General features: G+C 46.8%; 1 protein-coding gene across 2 annotated transcripts in view; it reads right to left on the bottom strand.

Moving 5' to 3' along the window:
* Positions 1-20,000, bottom strand: part of clnk (cytokine dependent hematopoietic cell linker) — a 53,496-nt gene that overhangs the window by 32,108 nt on the left and 1,388 nt on the right. For both annotated transcript variants that reach the window (XM_079839871.1, XM_079839870.1), the window contains 6 exons: positions 6,032-6,085; positions 5,739-5,790; positions 4,439-4,485; positions 4,319-4,361; positions 3,644-3,706; positions 1,438-1,472 (listed from right to left, as the gene is read on the bottom strand). In XM_079839871.1, coding sequence (XP_079695997.1) covers positions 1,438-1,472; positions 3,644-3,706; positions 4,319-4,361; positions 4,439-4,485; positions 5,739-5,790; positions 6,032-6,037 — 246 coding nt within the window. In that variant the 5' untranslated portion in view covers positions 6,038-6,085. The remainder of the gene's footprint in view (positions 1-1,437; positions 1,473-3,643; positions 3,707-4,318; positions 4,362-4,438; positions 4,486-5,738; positions 5,791-6,031; positions 6,086-20,000) is intronic.

Here is a 20,000-nt window from a genome sequence, read left to right as displayed (position 1 = left end):
CACACGCATCATCATCAGCACAAGCAACACAATCCGCACACGCATCATCATCAGCACACGCATCATCAGCACACACATCATCATCCGCACACGCATCATCATCCGCACACGCATCATCATCCGCACACGCATCATCATCAGCACACGCATCATCATCCGCACACGCATCATCATCAGCACACGCATCATTCAGAGCACACGCATCATCATCAGCACACGCATCATCATCAGCACACGCATCATTCAGAGCGTGTGCATTATCATCAGCACACGCATCATCATCAGCACATGCATCATCAACCGCACACTCATCATCATCCGCACACGCATCATCATACGCACACGCATCATCAGCACACGCATCATCATCAGCACACGCATCATCATCAGCACACGCACCATCATCAGCACACGCATCATCATCAGCACACTCATCAGCACACGCATCATCATCAGCACACGCATCATCATCAGCACACGCATCATCATCCGCACACGCATCATCATCCGCACAAGCATCATCATCAGCACACGCATCATTCAGAGCACACGCATCATTCAGAGCACACGCATCATCATCAGCACACGCATCATCATCAGCACATTCATCATCATCCGCACACGCATCATCATACGCACACGCATCATCATCAGCACACGCATCATCATCAGCACACGCATCATCATCAGCACACGCATCATCATTAGCACACGCCATCAGCACACGCATCATTCAGAGCACACGCATCATCATCAGCACATGCATCATTCAGAGCACACGCATCATCATCAGCACACGCATCATCATCCGCACACGCATCATTCAGAACACACGCATCATCATCAGCACACGCACCATCATCAGCACACGCATCATCATCAGCACACGCACCATCATCAGCACACGCATCATCATCAGCACACGCATCATCATCAGCACACTCATCAGCACACGCATCATCATCAGCACACGCATCATCATCAGCACACGCATCATTCAGAGCACACGCGTCATCATCATCAGCACACGCATCATCATCAGCACACGCATCATCATCAGCACATTCATCATCATCAGCACACGCATCATCATCAGCACACGCATCATCATCAGCACACGCATCATCATCCGCACACGCATCATAATCCGCACACGCATCATCAGCACACGCATCATCATCAGCACATGCATCATCATCAGCACACGCATCATCATCAGCACACGCATCATCAGCACACACATCATCAGCACACACATCATCAGCACACGCATCATCATCCGCACACGCATCATCATCAGCACACGCATCATCAGCACACGCATCATCATCAGCACACACATCATCATCCGCACACGCATCATCATCAGCACACGCATGTGGATATCATCATATGAGGATTTAATGCTCAACAAACATTGATGATTTTTTACTTTACCCTCTCAGCAGATCCCATGGACTCCAGTCGTCCTGCTGCACACACACACACACACACACACACACACAAGCTCAAGTGTCTTATTGCCTTTTACAAAATACTGCATTATATTATCAGTCGGTCAGACAGAGAGAACAACAGACAGACAGACAGAACGACAGACAGACAGACAGAACGACAGACAGTCAGACAGACAGACAGACAGACAGAACGACAGACAGAACGGCAGACAGACAGACAGAACGACAGACAGAATGACAGACAGACAGACAGACAGAATGACAGACAGACAGACAGAACGACAGACAGACTGACAGACAGACAGAACGACAGACAGACAGACAGACAGACAGAACGACAGACAGACAGAACGACAGACAGACAGACAGACAGAATGACCAACAGACAGACAGACAGAATGACAGACAGACAGACAGACAGACAGACAGAACGACAGACAGACAGAACGACAGACAGAACGACAGAGAGACAGACAGACAGAACGACCAACAGACAGACAGATAGAACGACAGACAGACAGACAGAACGACAGACAGACAGAACGACAGAACGACAGACAGACAGAAAGACAGACAGACAGACAGAACAACAGACAGACAGAACAACAGACAGAAAGACAGACAGACAGAACGACAGACAGAACGATAGACAGAATGACAGACAGACAGACAGACAGACAGTCAGACAGAACGACACACAGACAGACAGAACAACAGACAGACAGACAGACAGTCAGACAGACAGACAGACAGACAGACAGAACGACAGACAGACAGACAGAACGACAGACAGACAGACAGAACAACAGAGAGACAGAGAGACAGACAGAAAGACAGACAGACCAGACAGTCAGACAGACAGACAGACACAATGACAGACAGAACGACTTACAGAAAGACAGACAGACAGACAGACAGACAGAACAACAGACAGAACGACAGACAGAACGACAGACAGACAAAACGACAGACAGAACAACAGACAGAACGACAGACAGAACGACAGACAGACAGAACGACAGACAGACAGACAGAACGACAGACAGACAGACAGACAGAACGACAGACAGACAAAACAACAGAACGACAGACAGACTGACAGACAGACAGAATGACAGACAAACAGACAGACAGACAGAACGACAGACAAACAGACAGAATGACAGACAGACAGAACGACAGACAGACAGACAGAATGACAGACAAACAGACAGACAGACAGAACAACAGAGAGACAGACAGACAGACAGAAAGACAGACAGACCAGACAGACAGACACAATGACAGACAGAACGACTTACAGAAAGACAGACAGACAGACAGACAGAACAACAGACAGAACGACAGACAGAACGACAGACAGACAAAACGACAGACAGACAGACAGAACAACAGACAGACAGACAGAACGACAGACAGACAGACAGACAGAACGACAGACAGACAAAACAACAGAACGACAGACAGACTGACAGACAGACAGAATGACAGACAAACAGACAGACAGACAGAACAACAGAGAGACAGACAGACAGACAGAAAGACAGACAGACCAGACAGTCAGACAGACAGACACAATGACAGACAGAACGACATAAAGAAAGACAGACAGACAGACAGACAGACAGAACAACAGACAGAACGACAGACAGAACGACAGACAGACAAAACGACAGACAGACAGACAGAACGACAGACAGACAGACAGAACGACAGACAGACAAAACAACAGAACGACAGACAGACTGACAGACAGACAGAATGACAGACAAACAGACAGACAGACAGAACGACAAACAAACAGACAGAATGACAGACAGACAGAACGACAGACAGACAGACAGACAGACAGAACGACAGACCGACAGACAGAATGACACACAGAATGACACACAGAACAACAGACAGAATGACACACAGAATGACACACAGAACAACAGACAGACAGACAGAACAACAGACAGAACGACAGACAGACAGACAGACAGACAGAATGACAGACAGACAGACAGACAGACAGACAGAACGACAGACAGACAGAATGACAGACAGACACTCAGACAGACAGACACACGGACACACAGACAGTCAGTCAGACAGACACACAGACAGTCAGTCAGACAGACAGACACACAGACAGACAGTCAGACACACAGTCAGACAGACAGACAGACAGACAGCTGTACCTGATGCACTCTTCGGCAGTCTCCCGGGTTTGATGGCTCTGTTGATGGCTGGTCCTTTACATCCTGTGAGAAAGTCAAGCAGACAGTTGCCATGACAACAGCAAGAGGGATGGGCACAAACAGACGAGTCGCTTTTCAAAATTGTGAAAAATGTAGTATGTTAGTGTGTGTTGTGTGTTGTGTTATTGTGCGTTGTGTGTTGGTGTAGGTGTCCATCCGTTAGCCCAAAGAACGGACTCTAACATCAGGAATTCTGCCTGTAAGCCTTTCCAGCATTTCGGTGAAGTTACTCTTCATTTATTGATATCTCATTTCAAATCTGACTCCGTGAATCATTTGATCTGACTCCAGTTTTATGTGACTCCATAAAGTGTGTTTCGTTTAGAGTTTATCAGCTGATCTTAAGATGAATTGTGATTTCATTTAGATCGTTGATTTAAGCCCACCGGTAACTATAGTTGCTGCAGTGTATAGTTGTCATTTTCCCTTTGTAAGTATTTGTTGTGTGTTGGTGTGTGTTGTGTGTTGTGTTGTTGTGTGTTGTGTGTTGTGTTGTGTTGTGTTGTGTTGTTGTGTGTTGTTGTGTGTTGGTGTGTGTTGTGTTGTTGTGTGTTGTTGTGTTGTGTGTTGTGTTGTGTTGTGTGTTGTGTTGTGTTGTGTTGTGTTGTCGCTCACCTGGCTGTACACGCAGGGGTCGAGGAGGCGCGTGCACAACATCCTGCAGACACAAACACATCTGTACACAATTCAGCCCAAACAACACCAAACACAATCCCAGACCCCAAACACACTTACTGAGGTGCTGATGCGACCTTTAGTGGCTCGTTCAGCAGGACAGCTGTCTGTAACACACACACACACACACACACACACACACACACACACACACACACACACACACACACGTCTGGTTCACTATCTTTGTGGGGATTTTCCATAGGCGTAATGGTTTTTATACCAGACATACTGTCCCCCTACACTGCCCCTAAACCTACCCATCACACACACACACACACACACACACACACACACACACACACACACACACACACACACACACACACACACACACACACACACACACACACACACACACACACACACACACACACACACACACACTGCCCCTAAACCTACCCATCACACACACACACACACACACACACACACACACACACACACACACACACACACACACACACACACACACACACACACACACACACACACACACACACTGCCCCTAAACCTACCCATCACACACACACACACACACACACACACACACACACACACACACACACACACACACACACACACACTGCCCCTAAACCTACCCATCACACACACACACACACACACACACACACACACACACACTGTCCCTAAACCTACCCATCACACACACTCACACACACACACACACACACACACACACACACACACACACACTGCCCCTAAACCTACCCATCACTCACACACACACACACACACACACACACACACACACACACACACACACACACACACACACACACACACACACACACACACACACACACACACACACACACACACACACACACTGCCCCTAAACCTACCCATCACACACACACACACACACACACTGCCCCTAAACCTACCCATCACACACACACACACACACACACACACACACACACACACACACACACACTGTCCCTAAACCTACCCATCACACACACTCACACACACACACACACACACACACACACACTGCCCCTAAACCTACCCATCACACACACACACTCACACACACACACACACACACACACACACACACTCAGGGTCCCTCAAACTGCTTTTAACACGACTGTATCTGTTGCTCATCTGGATCTGAGGTTAGTCTATGTTTGAGTCCGGCTGTGTTTGAGCTGCAGTGGCTGATCAGCTCCACTAGATGGAGACGTTAATCATCCCTTCTGTCTGTGATTATGGTCTGCATATCTCTCGTGTTTATCTAGCGCTTGTTATTGTTCATTAAAATGATTGGCTTGTCTCTCACACACATTAAACGCTGACTCTGGCGTGTGATTGGCCGGCTCACACACTGTACCTTCATCCAGGTGTGTGTGTCTGATGATCCGCTCTCTTCTGTTCATGTCATCCTGAGGAATCAAAGACATCTGATCAACGACACACACACACACACACACACACACACACACACACACACACACACACACACACACACACACACACACACACACTCGCACTCTCTCTCACACCCACAGACACACACTCACACTCTCTCTCACACACACACACACACACACAGACACACACACACACACACACACACACACACACACACACACACTACTGTAAACGACTGAAGCTGAGACTCACCATCATCAGTGGAGACTCATCATCACGAACACAAGCTCCAACACACACACATCACTGCAAAACACACACACACACACACACACACACACACACACACACACACACACACACACACACACACACACACACACACACACACACACACACACACACACACACACACACACCCTTCATCAGTGTTTCTACACACACATCTCTCAACATTCATTTAGCAAAAGAACTGAAGATGTTAAGCCTTATATACACCGATCAGGCATAACATTATGACCACCTTCCTAATCAAGTCAAGTCAAGTCAGCTTTATTTATAAAGCGCTTTTATTCAGAGCAGCTTTAGTGTTAAACAGGAAAATAATGCAACAATTTTATTCAGAAAACGCTGATGTCATCAGTTCATTTCAATTATCATACAGTGACAGTGTGGGCTTTAGATCAGTAATTTAGTTTATATGGTTCATTTAGTTTAATAATTAGATTTATTTGGGTATTTAGTTGAAAAATTGAAGGCGAAATCCTTATTGGCAAATCTTAAAAAGCAACATAGTATTACTGGTATTAATTAGAGTCCTTATTAACAAATACATACACACATACCATTTTGGAACTGTAATCCTTATTAACAAATATATAAAAATACAATTAGGAAACTACGTATAAAAGCTGTTCCAGTCACAGGAAAGTAACAAGAATAAATATTGACCCAGTGCGGTTTTTGTTTCTCATCCACGCTTGAGCTTCCCCTTTAAATAACGCCCTGTTATTTTATAATACTATTTTTAAATAGGCCGTTGAAGGTTTATATAGGACAATTACACACCGATCCTTTAACAATGCATTAGCGCAAAAACACACACCTTCTGGAGGTGCAAGTAAGAGAAGAAGAGTCTAAATATAATGATAGCCTATCATGAAATGCTAAAGTGATTGTGGTTAGCCTATATCTTGCCTCTATAATACACGGAGCAATATTAGCTACACTTTTTTTTTACACATTTCTCGACTGCCACAAATACGGCCCTAACAAAATACAGATTTGTGCACTTTTTATTGTACCTGTTTTTTTAATTGGCCTTTGAATTTAGCTTTATTGTGTGGTTAAAAAAAGCGTTACCATGCCAAAGCTTCTAGCGGGCTCCTCCCCCTAGTGGGCGGAGTCATGTTTCATATTACAGCCTTTTTTTCGTATCATATATTTTAGTAATCATCATAAATTAGGAAAGCTTACGAACTCATAAAGTCATCCTGTGGAAACCGTTTTGAAATTGGACGTTGCGTTACCATGGAAAGGTACTTTAAATTCGTCTAGCGAGCTCCTCCCCCTAGTGGGCGGAGTCATGTTTCATATCACAACATTTATTTTAACGACTTTATAATCAAAATCTTTTCTAATCTTGACACATATCGTCGGAAAGGTCTGAGTCTCAAGGGTCCATATTTGGGGACTGTTTTGTTATGGAAGTGACATATGGACAGAAATTGACAGGAAAATGCATAAAAAAAACAATCAATGGAATTCGAATGACACCCGGTGGCCACTGGTGTAGTGCAGGCTATACGGCGTATACCCACTTCTTACTCCTGAATATTCAAATGTCAAAATGATATGTCAAAATATCCATCGTGTGGAGTATCTCACAAGAACACAGTCGGTTATGGCTTAAGTGTACGTAAACAGGTGGGTAATAACTGGATATGCGTCAGAATATTACGTTGATTTATTCAGCAGCCCAATGAAATACCTGTCTGTCATTAATGTTAATCAAACAACTACAGGTGTTAAATAAACATATTAAATGAACCTACTGTATCTGATTTTTTTTTTTTTTAATTTAGGCTACTATTGTTTTTGTAATTTGCTTATTTGCTTCTTTGTTCTTTTATATAGCCTAAAAAATAACTCGTGTCATATTACATTTCCAGCTGAGATGCAATGTAGTCTTGATTTGGGTGGTCACTCTGCATTTGAAAGTTTGAAAAATATTCTAAATCAAGTAAAATGACTCAAAATCAAGTACAACCCCAAATCAGAAAAAGTTGGGATAGTATGGAAAACGCAAATAAAAAAAAAAAGAAGTGATTTCTAAATTTACTTTGACTTGTATTTCATTGCAGACAATATGAACACAAAATATTTCATGTTTTGTCTGGTCAACTTCATGTCATTTGTAAATATGCATCCTTTCCTGTCATTCAGACCTGCAACACATTTCAAAAAAAGTTGGGACAGGAGCAATTTAGGGCTAGTAATCAGTGTTGGGCACGTTACTTTAAAAAAGTAATTAGTTATAGTTACTAGTTACTTCTTACAAATAGTAACTGAGTTAGTAACTGAGTTACATCATTATAAAAGTAACTAATTACCAGGGAAAGTAATTACTGCGTTACTGTTTTTTTTTCCAAATGTTCAAATATGTCAAATAACTTGGATGCCCCCAGTATTAGATATGTTAAATGAATGAATTGGAAACTAAATAGAATAAATTATTATTATAAAACATTGTACATTAATGTGCACTATTGTAATGTTGCTGTGGGACAATGTGAGAGACACCTATCAAATTCAATGCATTATTGTAAATATTATCAGTAGGCCTACAATAGTGTAAATATTGTGTAAATATTATCAGTACTATACTTTCCTTTGGTAGTGGAGCTCACGTTATCACCTGGGTTTTTAGCCACTAATTTTGTGGCATATGATGATGTGAGGCGCTTCAGAATCACTTGCCACCGGCGTGGAGAGACTCTTTCTTCCTGGGCATAAGTTCCACGTTACTTAAATATTCTTACCTTTCACCTCAATGAGGGAAAAGTAGCGCTTATACTTCCAATTTGCGAAAGCTACCTTTGAAGTCGTTGGACCATCGCTGAATGTGCATATGCGTGTGCGTCATAGGTGTGTGTGTGTGTGTGTGTGTGTGTGTGTGTGAACCATAGACCGTGAAAAAATAGGTGTGAACTCAACCTATGAACTTCAACCTTGTCTCCCACCCACCAATCATCATCAGTTATGTGTATTTTTTTACGGTCTATGGTACCACCGCACCCACCCCCAACACGCATGGCTGGTGCGCGCGCACATGCACACACACACACACACACACACACACACACATTGCAGGTCCGACTGACAGAGAGCCTGTTCGGATGAAAAGCGCTTCAGTGAGCTCAATTATAGTAACGCGACTAACGCCGCATTTTTTTCCCTCAGTAACGCTAACGGCGTTGTAACGGGAGAACCAGTAATTCGTTTGATTACTCGTTACTGAAAAAAATAATTCCGTTAGTAACGCCGTTTATCTGTAACGCCGTTATTCCCATCACTGCTAGTAATGAGGTAAAATGGTTAAATAATGATGTGATTTGAAACAGGTGATGTCAACAGGTGATTGTAATTATGATTTGGTACAAAAGCAGCATCCAAGAAAGGTCTAATCCTTTAGGAGCAAAGATGGGCCGAGGATCGCCAGTTTGCCAACAAACACGTGAGAAAATTATTGAAATGTTTAAAAACAATGTTCCTCAAAGAAAGATAGGAAGAGATTTGGATATTTCACATTCAACAGTGCATAACATAATTAAAAGATTCAAGGAATCTGGAGGAATTTCAGTGCGTAAAGGACAAGGGCGCAAGCCTAAGCTGAACAACCGTGATCTCCGATCCCTCAGGCGGCACTGCATCAAGAATCGTCATCATCTAGAAGCCATATCACCACATGGGCTCAGGACTACTTTGGCAAACCTTTGTCAAGTACCACAATACGTAGTTACATCCACAAATGCCAGTTAAAACTGTACTGTGCCAAAAGGAAGCCCTATGTTAACAGTGTCCAGAAGCGCCGTCGACTTCTCTGGGCTCGAGGCATCTGGGATGGACCATCACACAGTGGAAACGTGTACTGTGCTCAGATGAAGCAGTATTTCAGGTATTTTTTGGGAGGAATGGACGCCGTGTGCTCCGGAACAAAGAAGAAAAGGATCATCCAGACTGTTACCAGCAACAAGTCCAGAAGCCAGGGTCTGTCATGGTATGGGCTTGTGTCAGTGCCCTTGGCAAAGGTAACTTGCACTTCTGTGAAGGCTCCATTAATGCTGAAAAGTACATAGAGATTTTGGAGAATAATATGCTGCCTTCAAGAAGACATCTTTTCCAGGGACGTCCATGCATATTTCAACAAGACAATGCAAAAGAACATTCTGCACACATTCTGCAGTCCTGTCTGCGGAGGAAGAGGGTTCGGGTACTTGACTGGCCTGCCTCAGTCCTGACCTGTCTCCAATAGAGAATGTGGACAACGAAGAGCCCGAACTGTTGCCCACCTTAAGACTTGTTTGCAGGAAGAATGGGACAAAATTACACCTGAAACACTTCATCACTTGGTGTCTTCAGTCCCTAAACGTCTTTTAAGTGTTGTGAAAAGGAATGGCAACATTACAAAGTGGTAAATGCTTTACTGTCCCAACTCTTTTTGAAATGTGTTGCAGGTCTGAATGACAGGAAAGGATGCATATTTACAAATGACATGAAGTTGACCAGACAAAACATGAAATATTTTGTGTTCATATTGTCTGCAATGAAATACAAGTCAAAGTAAATTTAGAAATCACTTCTTTTGTTTTTTGCGTTTTCCATACTATCCCAACTTTTTCTGATTTGGGGTTGTAATTTAAGCACGCCAAAGTCAACTTTAATCAAATAAAATGTAATTTCCAAACAGCAAAATTGTGGCCAGTGAAAATGAGTGGCTGGTAACTTTTGAAAACCACGAGCCACAGTGACTGCGGAGCAAAAAAATTGAAGTCAAATCCTGTATAATAGTTTAACATATTGTTTTGAATATTTTGTTGAATTCTTTGAAAGATGATGATATTTAAAAAAATAAACTAATCTCTGACACCATGCTTGCCTCATCTTGAATATATCTTATATTCATTCATTAGGCCTGTGTAGGACCAGTAATATTTGCAATATTTGCGTATAATGTTTGCACACTCAGGCCTTCACTATCTGTTGCAAATGAGCCGTTCCAAGAGATAGTTCACAAAATAAACTACTGGCAGAGGTGAGAGAATAGTTGTTTGACAGGTTTGAAAACCCCTGGAATAAGGAATAGTCAAAATGTATAGGTTATGTTGTCTTTATTGTCTGTATTGATTGCAAAATCTACAGCTCATCTGTGGCTAATATTAATGTCATATCCTTACTCCCTGAAGTCAAGCTGCAAAAGTCAAGAGACAATGTGCAAATACTACTGACTCATTTTCGGGTGAACTAAATACGCAAGACTAGTCTTTCATGTCACTGTTTATGACACAGGATGTTCATCTGTTGCTAGAACACAGAAATTGGGGGCATAATTAAGAGTAAACTCACTTCTCCAGGCACCACTGCACACACACACACACACACACACACACACACACACACACACACACACACACACACACACACACACACACACACACACACACACACACACACACACACACACACACACACACACACACACACACACACACACACACACACACACACACACACACACACACACACACACACACACTGCCGGTGGCTGTGTTTGGTTCAGCGCCTCAACAAAATCTTCAATTTTTGTGATATCAACTTCAAATTTGGTTAGACATATGGCTTTGATTTTATAGTAATTTTAGATTAAAACATGTTTGTAAAATATATATTTTATATAATATAAAAATATTTAGTACAGTATTTTTTTATTTACTGTAAATTTAGACTTCCATAACTTTTTCATTCTTTCATATTTTGAATTGCTGAATCTGCAGAGTGTCTGCTTTAAAACAAGACCAAACTCAGGTCTATGTTCCAAAGTATTCTGGAATTACAGCCCTTATAGTTTGGATAGTGCATTTTCATGTGTATTCATGGGGGGGCAGTTAAGGGTTAAAACTGATTTTGTGTAATTGATGGTTAAATGTGTTAACCTGAGCTTGACCAACATCATCCTCAGCGTATCAGGACTACACATACATTAGATGTTCCTTATTTTATGATGGTCAAAAGGCACTGAATACCAGGATGAGAGAATAAGAGAAAACTAACACCAATGACCCTGTGGCCGGTTCTCCACTGGTCCTTCATGACCCTGTGGCCGGTTCTCCACTGGTCCTTCATGACCCTGTGGCCGGTTCTCCACTGGTCCTCCATGACCCTGTGGCCGGTTCTCCACTGGTCCTTCATGACCCTGTGGCCGGTTCTCCACTGGTCCTCCATGACCCTGTGTGGCCGGTTCTCCACTGGTCCTTCATGACCCTGTGGCCGGTTCTCCACTGGTCCTTCATGACCCTGTGGCCGGTTCTCCACTGGTCCTCCATGACCCTGTGGCCGGTTCTCCACTGGTCCTTCATGACCCTGTGGCCGGTTCTCCACTGGTCCTCCATGACCCTGTGGCCGGTTCTCCACTGGTCCTTCATGACCCTGTGGCCGGTTCTCCACTGGTCCTCCATGACCCTGTGTGGCCGGTTCTCCACTGGTCCTCCATGACCCTGTGGCTGGTTCTCCACTGGTCCTTCATGACCCTGTGGCCGGTTCTCCACTGGTCCTTCATGACCCTGTGGCCGGTTCTCCACTGGTCCTTCATGACCCTGTGGCCGGTTCTCCAATGGTCCTTCATGACCCTGTGGCCGGTTCTCCAATGGTCCTTCATGACCCTGTGGCCGGTTCTCCACTGGTCCTTCATGACCCTGTGGCCGGTTCTCCAATGGTCCTTCATGACCCTGTGGCCGGTTCTCCACTGGTCCTTCATGATCCTGTGGTCGGTTCTCCACTGGTCCTTCATGACCCTGTGGCCGGTTCTCCACTGGTCCTTCATGACCCTGTGGCCGGTTCTCCACTGGTCCTTCATGACCCTGTGGCCGGTTCTCCACTGGTCCTCCATGACCCTGTGGCCGGTTCTCCACTGGTCCTCCATGACCCTGTGGCCGGTTCTCCACTGGTCCTTCATGACCCTGTGGCCGGTTCTCCACTGGTCCTTCATGACCCTGTGGCCGGTTCTCCACTGGTCCTTCATGACCCTGTGGCCGGTTCTCCACTGGTCCTTCATGACCCTGTGGCCGGTTCTCCACTGGTCCTTCATGACCCTGTGGCCGGTTCTCCACTGGTCCTCCATGACCCTGTGGCCGGTTCTCCACTGGTCCTCCATGACCCTGTGGCCTGTTCTCCACTGGTCCTTCATGACCCTGTGGCCGGTTCTCCACTGGTCCTTCATGACCCTGTGGCCGGTTCTCCAATGGTCCTTCATGACCCTGTGGCCGGTTCTCCACTGGTCCTCCATGACCCTGTGGCCGGTTCTCCAATGGTCCTCCATGACCCTGTGGCCGGTTCTCCACTGGTCCTCCATGACCCTGTGGCCGGTTCTCCACTGGTCCTCCATGACCCTGTGGCCGGTTCTCCACTGGTCCTCCATGACCCTGTGGCCGGTTCTCCACTGGTCCTCCATGACCCTGTGGCCGGTTCTCCACTGGTCCTCCATGACCCTGTGGCCGGTTCTCCACTGGTCCTCCATGACCCTGTGGCCGGTTCTCCACTGGTCCTCCATGACCCTGTGGCCGGTTCTCCACTGGTCCTTCATGACCCTGTGGCCGGTTCTCCACTGGTCCTTCATGACCCTGTGGCCGGTTCTCCACTGGTCCTTCATGACCCTGTGGCCGGTTCTCCACTGGTCCTTCATGACCCTGTGGCCGGTTCTCCACTGGTCCTCCATGACCCTGTGGCCGGTTCTCCACTGGTCCTCCATGACCCTGTGGCCGGTTCTCCACTGGTCCTCCATGACCCTGTGGCCTGTTCTCCACTGGTCCTTCATGACCCTGTGGCCGGTTCTCCACTGGTCCTTCATGACCCTGTGGCCGGTTCTCCAATGGTCCTTCATGACCCTGTGGCCGGTTCTCCACTGGTCCTTCACGACCCTGTGGCCGGTTCTCCACTGGTCCTTCACGACCCTGTGGCCGGTTCTCCACTGGTTCTTCACGACCCTGTGGCCGGTTCTCCACTGGTCCTCCATGACCCTGTGGCCGGTTCTCCACTGGTCCTCCATGACCCTGTGGCCGGTTCTCCACTGGTCCTCCATGACCCTGTGGCCGGTTCTCCACTGGTCCTCCATGACCCTGTGGCCGGTTCTCCACTGGTCCTTCATGACCCTGTGGCCGGTTCTCCAATGGTCCTTCAGGACCCTGTGGCCGGTTCTCCAATGGTCCTTCATGACCCTGTGGCCGGTTCTCCACTGGTCCTTCATGACCCTGTGGCCGGTTCTCCAATGGTCCTTCATGACCCTGTGGCCGGTTCTCCACTGGTCCTTCATGATCCTGTGGTCGGTTCTCCACTGGTCCTTCATGACCCTGTGGCCGGTTCTCCACTGGTCCTTCATGACCCTGTGGCCGGTTCTCCACTGGTCCTTCATGACCCTGTGGCCGGTTCTCCACTGGTCCTCCATGACCCTGTGGCCGGTTCTCCACTGGTCCTCCATGACCCTGTGGCCGGTTCTCCACTGGTCCTTCATGACCCTGTGGCCGGTTCTCCACTGGTCCTTCATGACCCTGTGGCCGGTTCTCCACTGGTCCTTCATGACCCTGTGGCCGGTTCTCCACTGGTCCTTCATGACCCTGTGGCCGGTTCTCCACTGGTCCTCCATGACCCTGTGGCCGGTTCTCCACTGGTCCTCCATGACCCTGTGGCCGGTTCTCCACTGGTCCTCCATGACCCTGTGGCCTGTTCTCCACTGGTCCTTCATGACCCTGTGGCCGGTTCTCCACTGGTCCTTCATGACCCTGTGGCCGGTTCTCCAATGGTCCTTCATGACCCTGTGGCCGGTTCTCCACTGGTCCTCCATGACCCTGTGGCCGGTTCTCCACTGGTCCTTCATGACCCTGTGGCCGGTTCTCCAATGGTCCTTCATGACCCTGTGGCCGGTTCTCCACTGGTCCTCCATGACCCTGTGGCCGGTTCTCCACTGGTCCTCCATGACCCTGTGGCCGGTTCTCCACTGGTCCTCCATGACCCTGTGGCCGGTTCTCCACTGGTCCTATATGACCCTGTGGCCGGTTCTCCACTGGTCCTTCATGACCCTGTGGCCGGTTCTCCACTGGTCCTCCATGACCCTGTGGCCGGTTCTCCACTGGTCCTTCATGACCCTGTGGCCGGTTCTCCAATGGTCCTTCATGACCCTGTGGCCGGTTCTCCACTGGTCCTCCATGACCCTGTGGCCGGTTCTCCACTGGTCCTCCATGACCCTGTGGCCGGTTCTCCACTGGTCCTCCATGACCCTGTGGCCGGTTCTCCACTGGTCCTTCATGACCCTGTGGCCGGTTCTCCACTGGTCCTTCATGACCCTGTGGCCGGTTCTCCACTGGTCCTCCATGACCCTGTGGCTGGTTCTCCACTGGTTCTTCATGACCCTGTGGCCGGTTCTCCACTGGTCCTTCATGACCCTGTGGCCGGTTCTCCACTGGTCCTTCATGACCCTGTGGCCGGTTCTCCACTGGTTCTTCACGACCCTGTGGCCGGTTCTCCACTGGTCCTCCATGACCCTGTGGCCGGTTCTCCACTGGTCCTCCATGACCCTGTGGCCGGTTCTCCACTGGTCCTCCATGACCCTGTGGCCGGTTCTCCACTGGTCCTCCATGACCCTGTGGCCGGTTCTCCACTGGTCCTTCATGACCCTGTGGCCGGTTCTCCAATGGTCCTTCATGACCCTGTGGCCGGTTCTCCAATGGTCCTTCATGACCCTGTGGCCGGTTCTCCAATGGTCCTTCATGACCCTGTGGCCGGTTCTCCACTGGTCCTTCATGACCCTGTGGCCGGTTCTCCAATGGTCCTTCATGACCCTGTGGCCGGTTCTCCACTGGTCCTTCATGATCCTGTGGTCGGTTCTCCACTGGTCCTTCATGACCCTGTGGCCGGTTCTCCACTGGTCCTTCATGACCCTGTGGCCGGTTCTCCACTGGTCCTTCATGACCCTGTGGCCGGTTCTCCACTGGTCCTCCATGACCCTGTGCCCGGTTCTCCACTGGTCCTCCATGACCCTGTGGCCGGTTCTCCACTGGTCCTTCATGACCCTGTGGCCGGTTCTCCACTGGTCCTTCATGACCCTGTGGCCGGTTCTCCACTGGTCCTCCATGACCCTGTGGCCGGTTCTCCACTGGTCCTTCATGACCCTGTGGCCGGTTCTCCACTGGTCCTCCATGTGCCTGTGGCCGGTTCTCCACTGGTCCTCCATGACCCTGTGGCCGGTTCTCCACTGGTCCTCCATGACCCTGTGGCCGGTTCCCCACTGGTCCTTCATGACCCTGTGGCCAGTTCTCCACTGGTCCTCCATGACCCTGTGGCCGGTTCTCCACTGGTCCTTCATGACCCTGTGGCCGGTTCTCCACTGGTCCTCCATGACCCTGTGGCCGGTTCTCCACTGGTCCTTCATGACCCTGTGGCCGGTTCTCCACTGGTCCTCCATGTGCCTGTGGCCGGTTCTCCACTGGTCCTCCATGACCCTGTGGCCGGTTCTCCACTGGTCCTCCATGACCCTGTGGCCGGTTCCCCACTGGTCCTTCATGACCCTGTGGCCAGTTCTCCACTGGTCCTCCATGACCCTGTGGCCGGTTCTCCACTGGTCCTTCATGACCCTGTGGCCGGTTCTCCACTGGTCCTCCATGACCCTGTGGCCGGTTCTCCACTGGTCCTCCATGACCCTGTGGCCGGTTCTCCACTGGTCCTTCATGACCCTGTAGCCGGTTCTCCACTGGTCCTCCATGACCCTGTGGCCGGTTCTCCACTGGTCCTCCATGACCCTGTGGCCGGTTCTCCACTGGTCCTTCATGACCCTGTGGCCGCTTCTCCACTGGTCCTCCATGACCCTGTGGCCGGTTCTCCACTGGTCCTCCATGACCCTGTGGCCGGTTCTCCACTGGTCCTCCATGACCCTGTGGCCGGTTCTCCACTGGTCCTTCATGACCCTGTGGCCGGTTCTCCACTGGTCCTCCATGACCCTGTGGCCGGTTCTCCACTGGTCCTTCATGACCCTGTGGCCGGTTCTCCACTGGTCCTCCATGACCCTGTGGCCGGTTCTCCACTGGTCCTTCATGACCCTGTGGCCGGTTCTCCACTGGTCCTCCATGACCCTGTGGCCGGTTCTCCACTGGTCCTTCATGACCCTGTGGCCGGTTCTCCACTGGTCCTCCATGACCCTGTGGCCGGTTCTCCACTGGTCCTCCATGACCCTGTGGCCGGTTCTCCACTGGTCCTCCATGACCCTGTGGCCGGTTCTCCACTGGTCCTCCATGACCCTGTGGCCGGTTCTCCACTGGTCCTCCATGACCCTGTGGTCGGTTCTCCACTGGTCCTCCATGACCCTGTGGCCGGTTCTCCACTGGTCCTCCATGACCCTGTGGCCGGTTCTCCACTGGTCCTCCATGACCCTGTGGTCGGTTCTCCACTGGTCCTCCATGACCCTGTGGCCGGTTCTCCACTGGTCCTCCATGACCCTGTGGCCGGTTCTCCACTGGTCCTTCATGACCCTGTGGCCGGTTCTCCACTGGTCCTCCATGACCCTGTGGCCGGTTCTCCACTGGTCCTTCCTTGGAGATGCTCTGACCCGTCACAATCTGGCCCTTGTCAAACTCGCTCAAATCCTTACGCTTGCCCATTTCTCCTGCTTCTAACACATCAACTCTGAGGACAAAATGTTCACTTGCAGCCTAATATACCCCACCCACTAACAGGAGATCATCAGTGTTACTCATAATGTGCCTGATCGGTGTATATATTGACTAGATGCTTCTTTCCAAAGTGATCAAAGAACAAGCCATGATTCCTATGATCTGAGACTCAAGAGTCTTTAGTTCACAATCTGAGCTCAGGCGTGTCATGTCCATCATGTTTGAGTGTCTCTGCTGAACACAGCTAATTATACTGTGAAGCTTTTTAAGGTTTCCTGCCCCCTCTTCCTGCCACTTCCTGTTTGTCAGATCCACACACACACACACACACACACACACACTATCATAACCTGACAGCGATCACGGTCTAATCTCAGTGTTTTCATTCATATTATGTGGAATCAAGTTCAAATTAATCTTTTTCTACATCAACTGGCACTGAAATTGGTTTATTCGATCTCTGTTTAAAAGTTTGTTTATAGTGTGTTTTACGTGTGTCATGTGACCTGTTCACATCACACCTCCAACACCTTCAGGCTTTATTTAGCAATAAATGCGCCTATGATCAATCTACTTTCATACATTACTCATTCTGTCTACACCACATTTTGACTTTCTCAGTGTGTGTAAATCCACTTGGGGTTCAGAGTATTTATTTGATTTTCATTAATACAGTGTATACTTCTTTCTATATTTACCATGAAAGAATGAGAGTGAAATGTGACAACATGCCCCATAGGTGCGGACACTGTAACATTTAAACTTTTAAAGCATGTGTGTTACAACTAACCCCACGCGCACCCCTACATTAAATATTTCCATATCAAATCAATAATGACTTTGTTGAACTCAACAATCAGGAAGTTGGAAAAGAATGTGTTTAGTACACAAATAGAAGAGGCGTTTAATGGCGGCTGCTGGTGCTACGTGACGCGTCCGGTGTAGATAACATCGATTACAGCAGGTTCAGCTCGCTTTACTTTAGTGTAGACACAGTGTTTGACTTTATTTGTATTAATTATTGTTGCAATTAGCAACAATTTAACATTATTCGTTTCATTTGAGTAACTCAAATATCCAAGTTGCAACTTCACACTTTAAGTTGACTAAACTTTACACCTAAAGTTGACTAAAGTTTACACTAAGTTCACTAAACTTTACACTAAGTTCACTAAACTTCACACTTTAAATTGACTAACTTTACACTTTAAGCGGACTAAACTTTACACCTTAAGTTTACTAAACTTTACACTTTAAGCTGACTAAACTTTACATGTCAAGTTGACTAAACTTTACATTTCAAGTTGATTAAACTTTACACTTTAAGCCGACTAAACTTTACACCTAAAGTTTACTAAACTTTACACTTTAAGCTGGCTAAACTTTACACCTAAAGTTTACTAAACTTTACACTTTAAGCTGACTAAACTTTACATTTCAAGTTGACTTAACTTTACACCTAAAGTTTACTAAAGTTTACACTTTAAATTGACTAACTTTACACTTTAAGCAGACTAAACTTTACACCTAAAGTTTACTCAACTTTACACTTTAAGCAGACTAAACTTTACACCTAAAGTTTACTCAACTTCACACTTTAAGCTGACTAAACTTTACATTTCAAGTAGACTAAACTTTACACTTTAAGCTGACTAAACTTTACACCTAAAGTTTACTAAACTTTACACTTTAAGCTGACTAAACTTTACATTTCAAGTTGACTAAACTTTACACTAAGTTCACTAAAGGTTACATTTAAGTTGATTAAACATTACACTTAAAGTTCACTAAACGTTACATTTTAAGTTGACTAAATTCTACACTTTAAGTTGACTAAACTTTACACTAAGTTCACTAAACGTTACATTTTAAGTTGACTACATTTTTTGCTTTAAGACAAAAATTTACACTTTAAATTGACTAAACTTCACACTTTAAATTGACTAAACTTTACATTTCAAGTTGACTAAACTTAACATTTCAAGTTGACTAAACTTTACACTTTAAATTGACTAAACTTTAAACTTTAAGTTGACTAAACATTACACTTAAAGTTCACTAAACGTTACATTTTAAGTTGACTAAAATTTACACTTTAAATTGACGAAACTTTACACTTAAAGTTCACTAAACTTTACACTTTAAGTTGACTACATTTTCGCTTTAAGACTAAACTTTACACTTTAAATTGACTAAACGTTACACTTTAAATTGACTAAACTTTACACTTTAAGTTGACTAAACTTCACACTTTAAGTTGACCTAAACTTTACACTTTAAATTGACTAAAC

The sequence above is a fragment of the Gobio gobio genome (genome assembly GCF_949357685.1).
Source record: "Gobio gobio genome assembly, chromosome: 16".
Lineage (NCBI taxonomy): Eukaryota > Metazoa > Chordata > Actinopteri > Cypriniformes > Gobionidae > Gobio > Gobio gobio.
The sequence above is the reverse complement of the archived record's forward strand: the minus strand, read 5'-3'. Positions and strand labels throughout refer to the sequence as shown.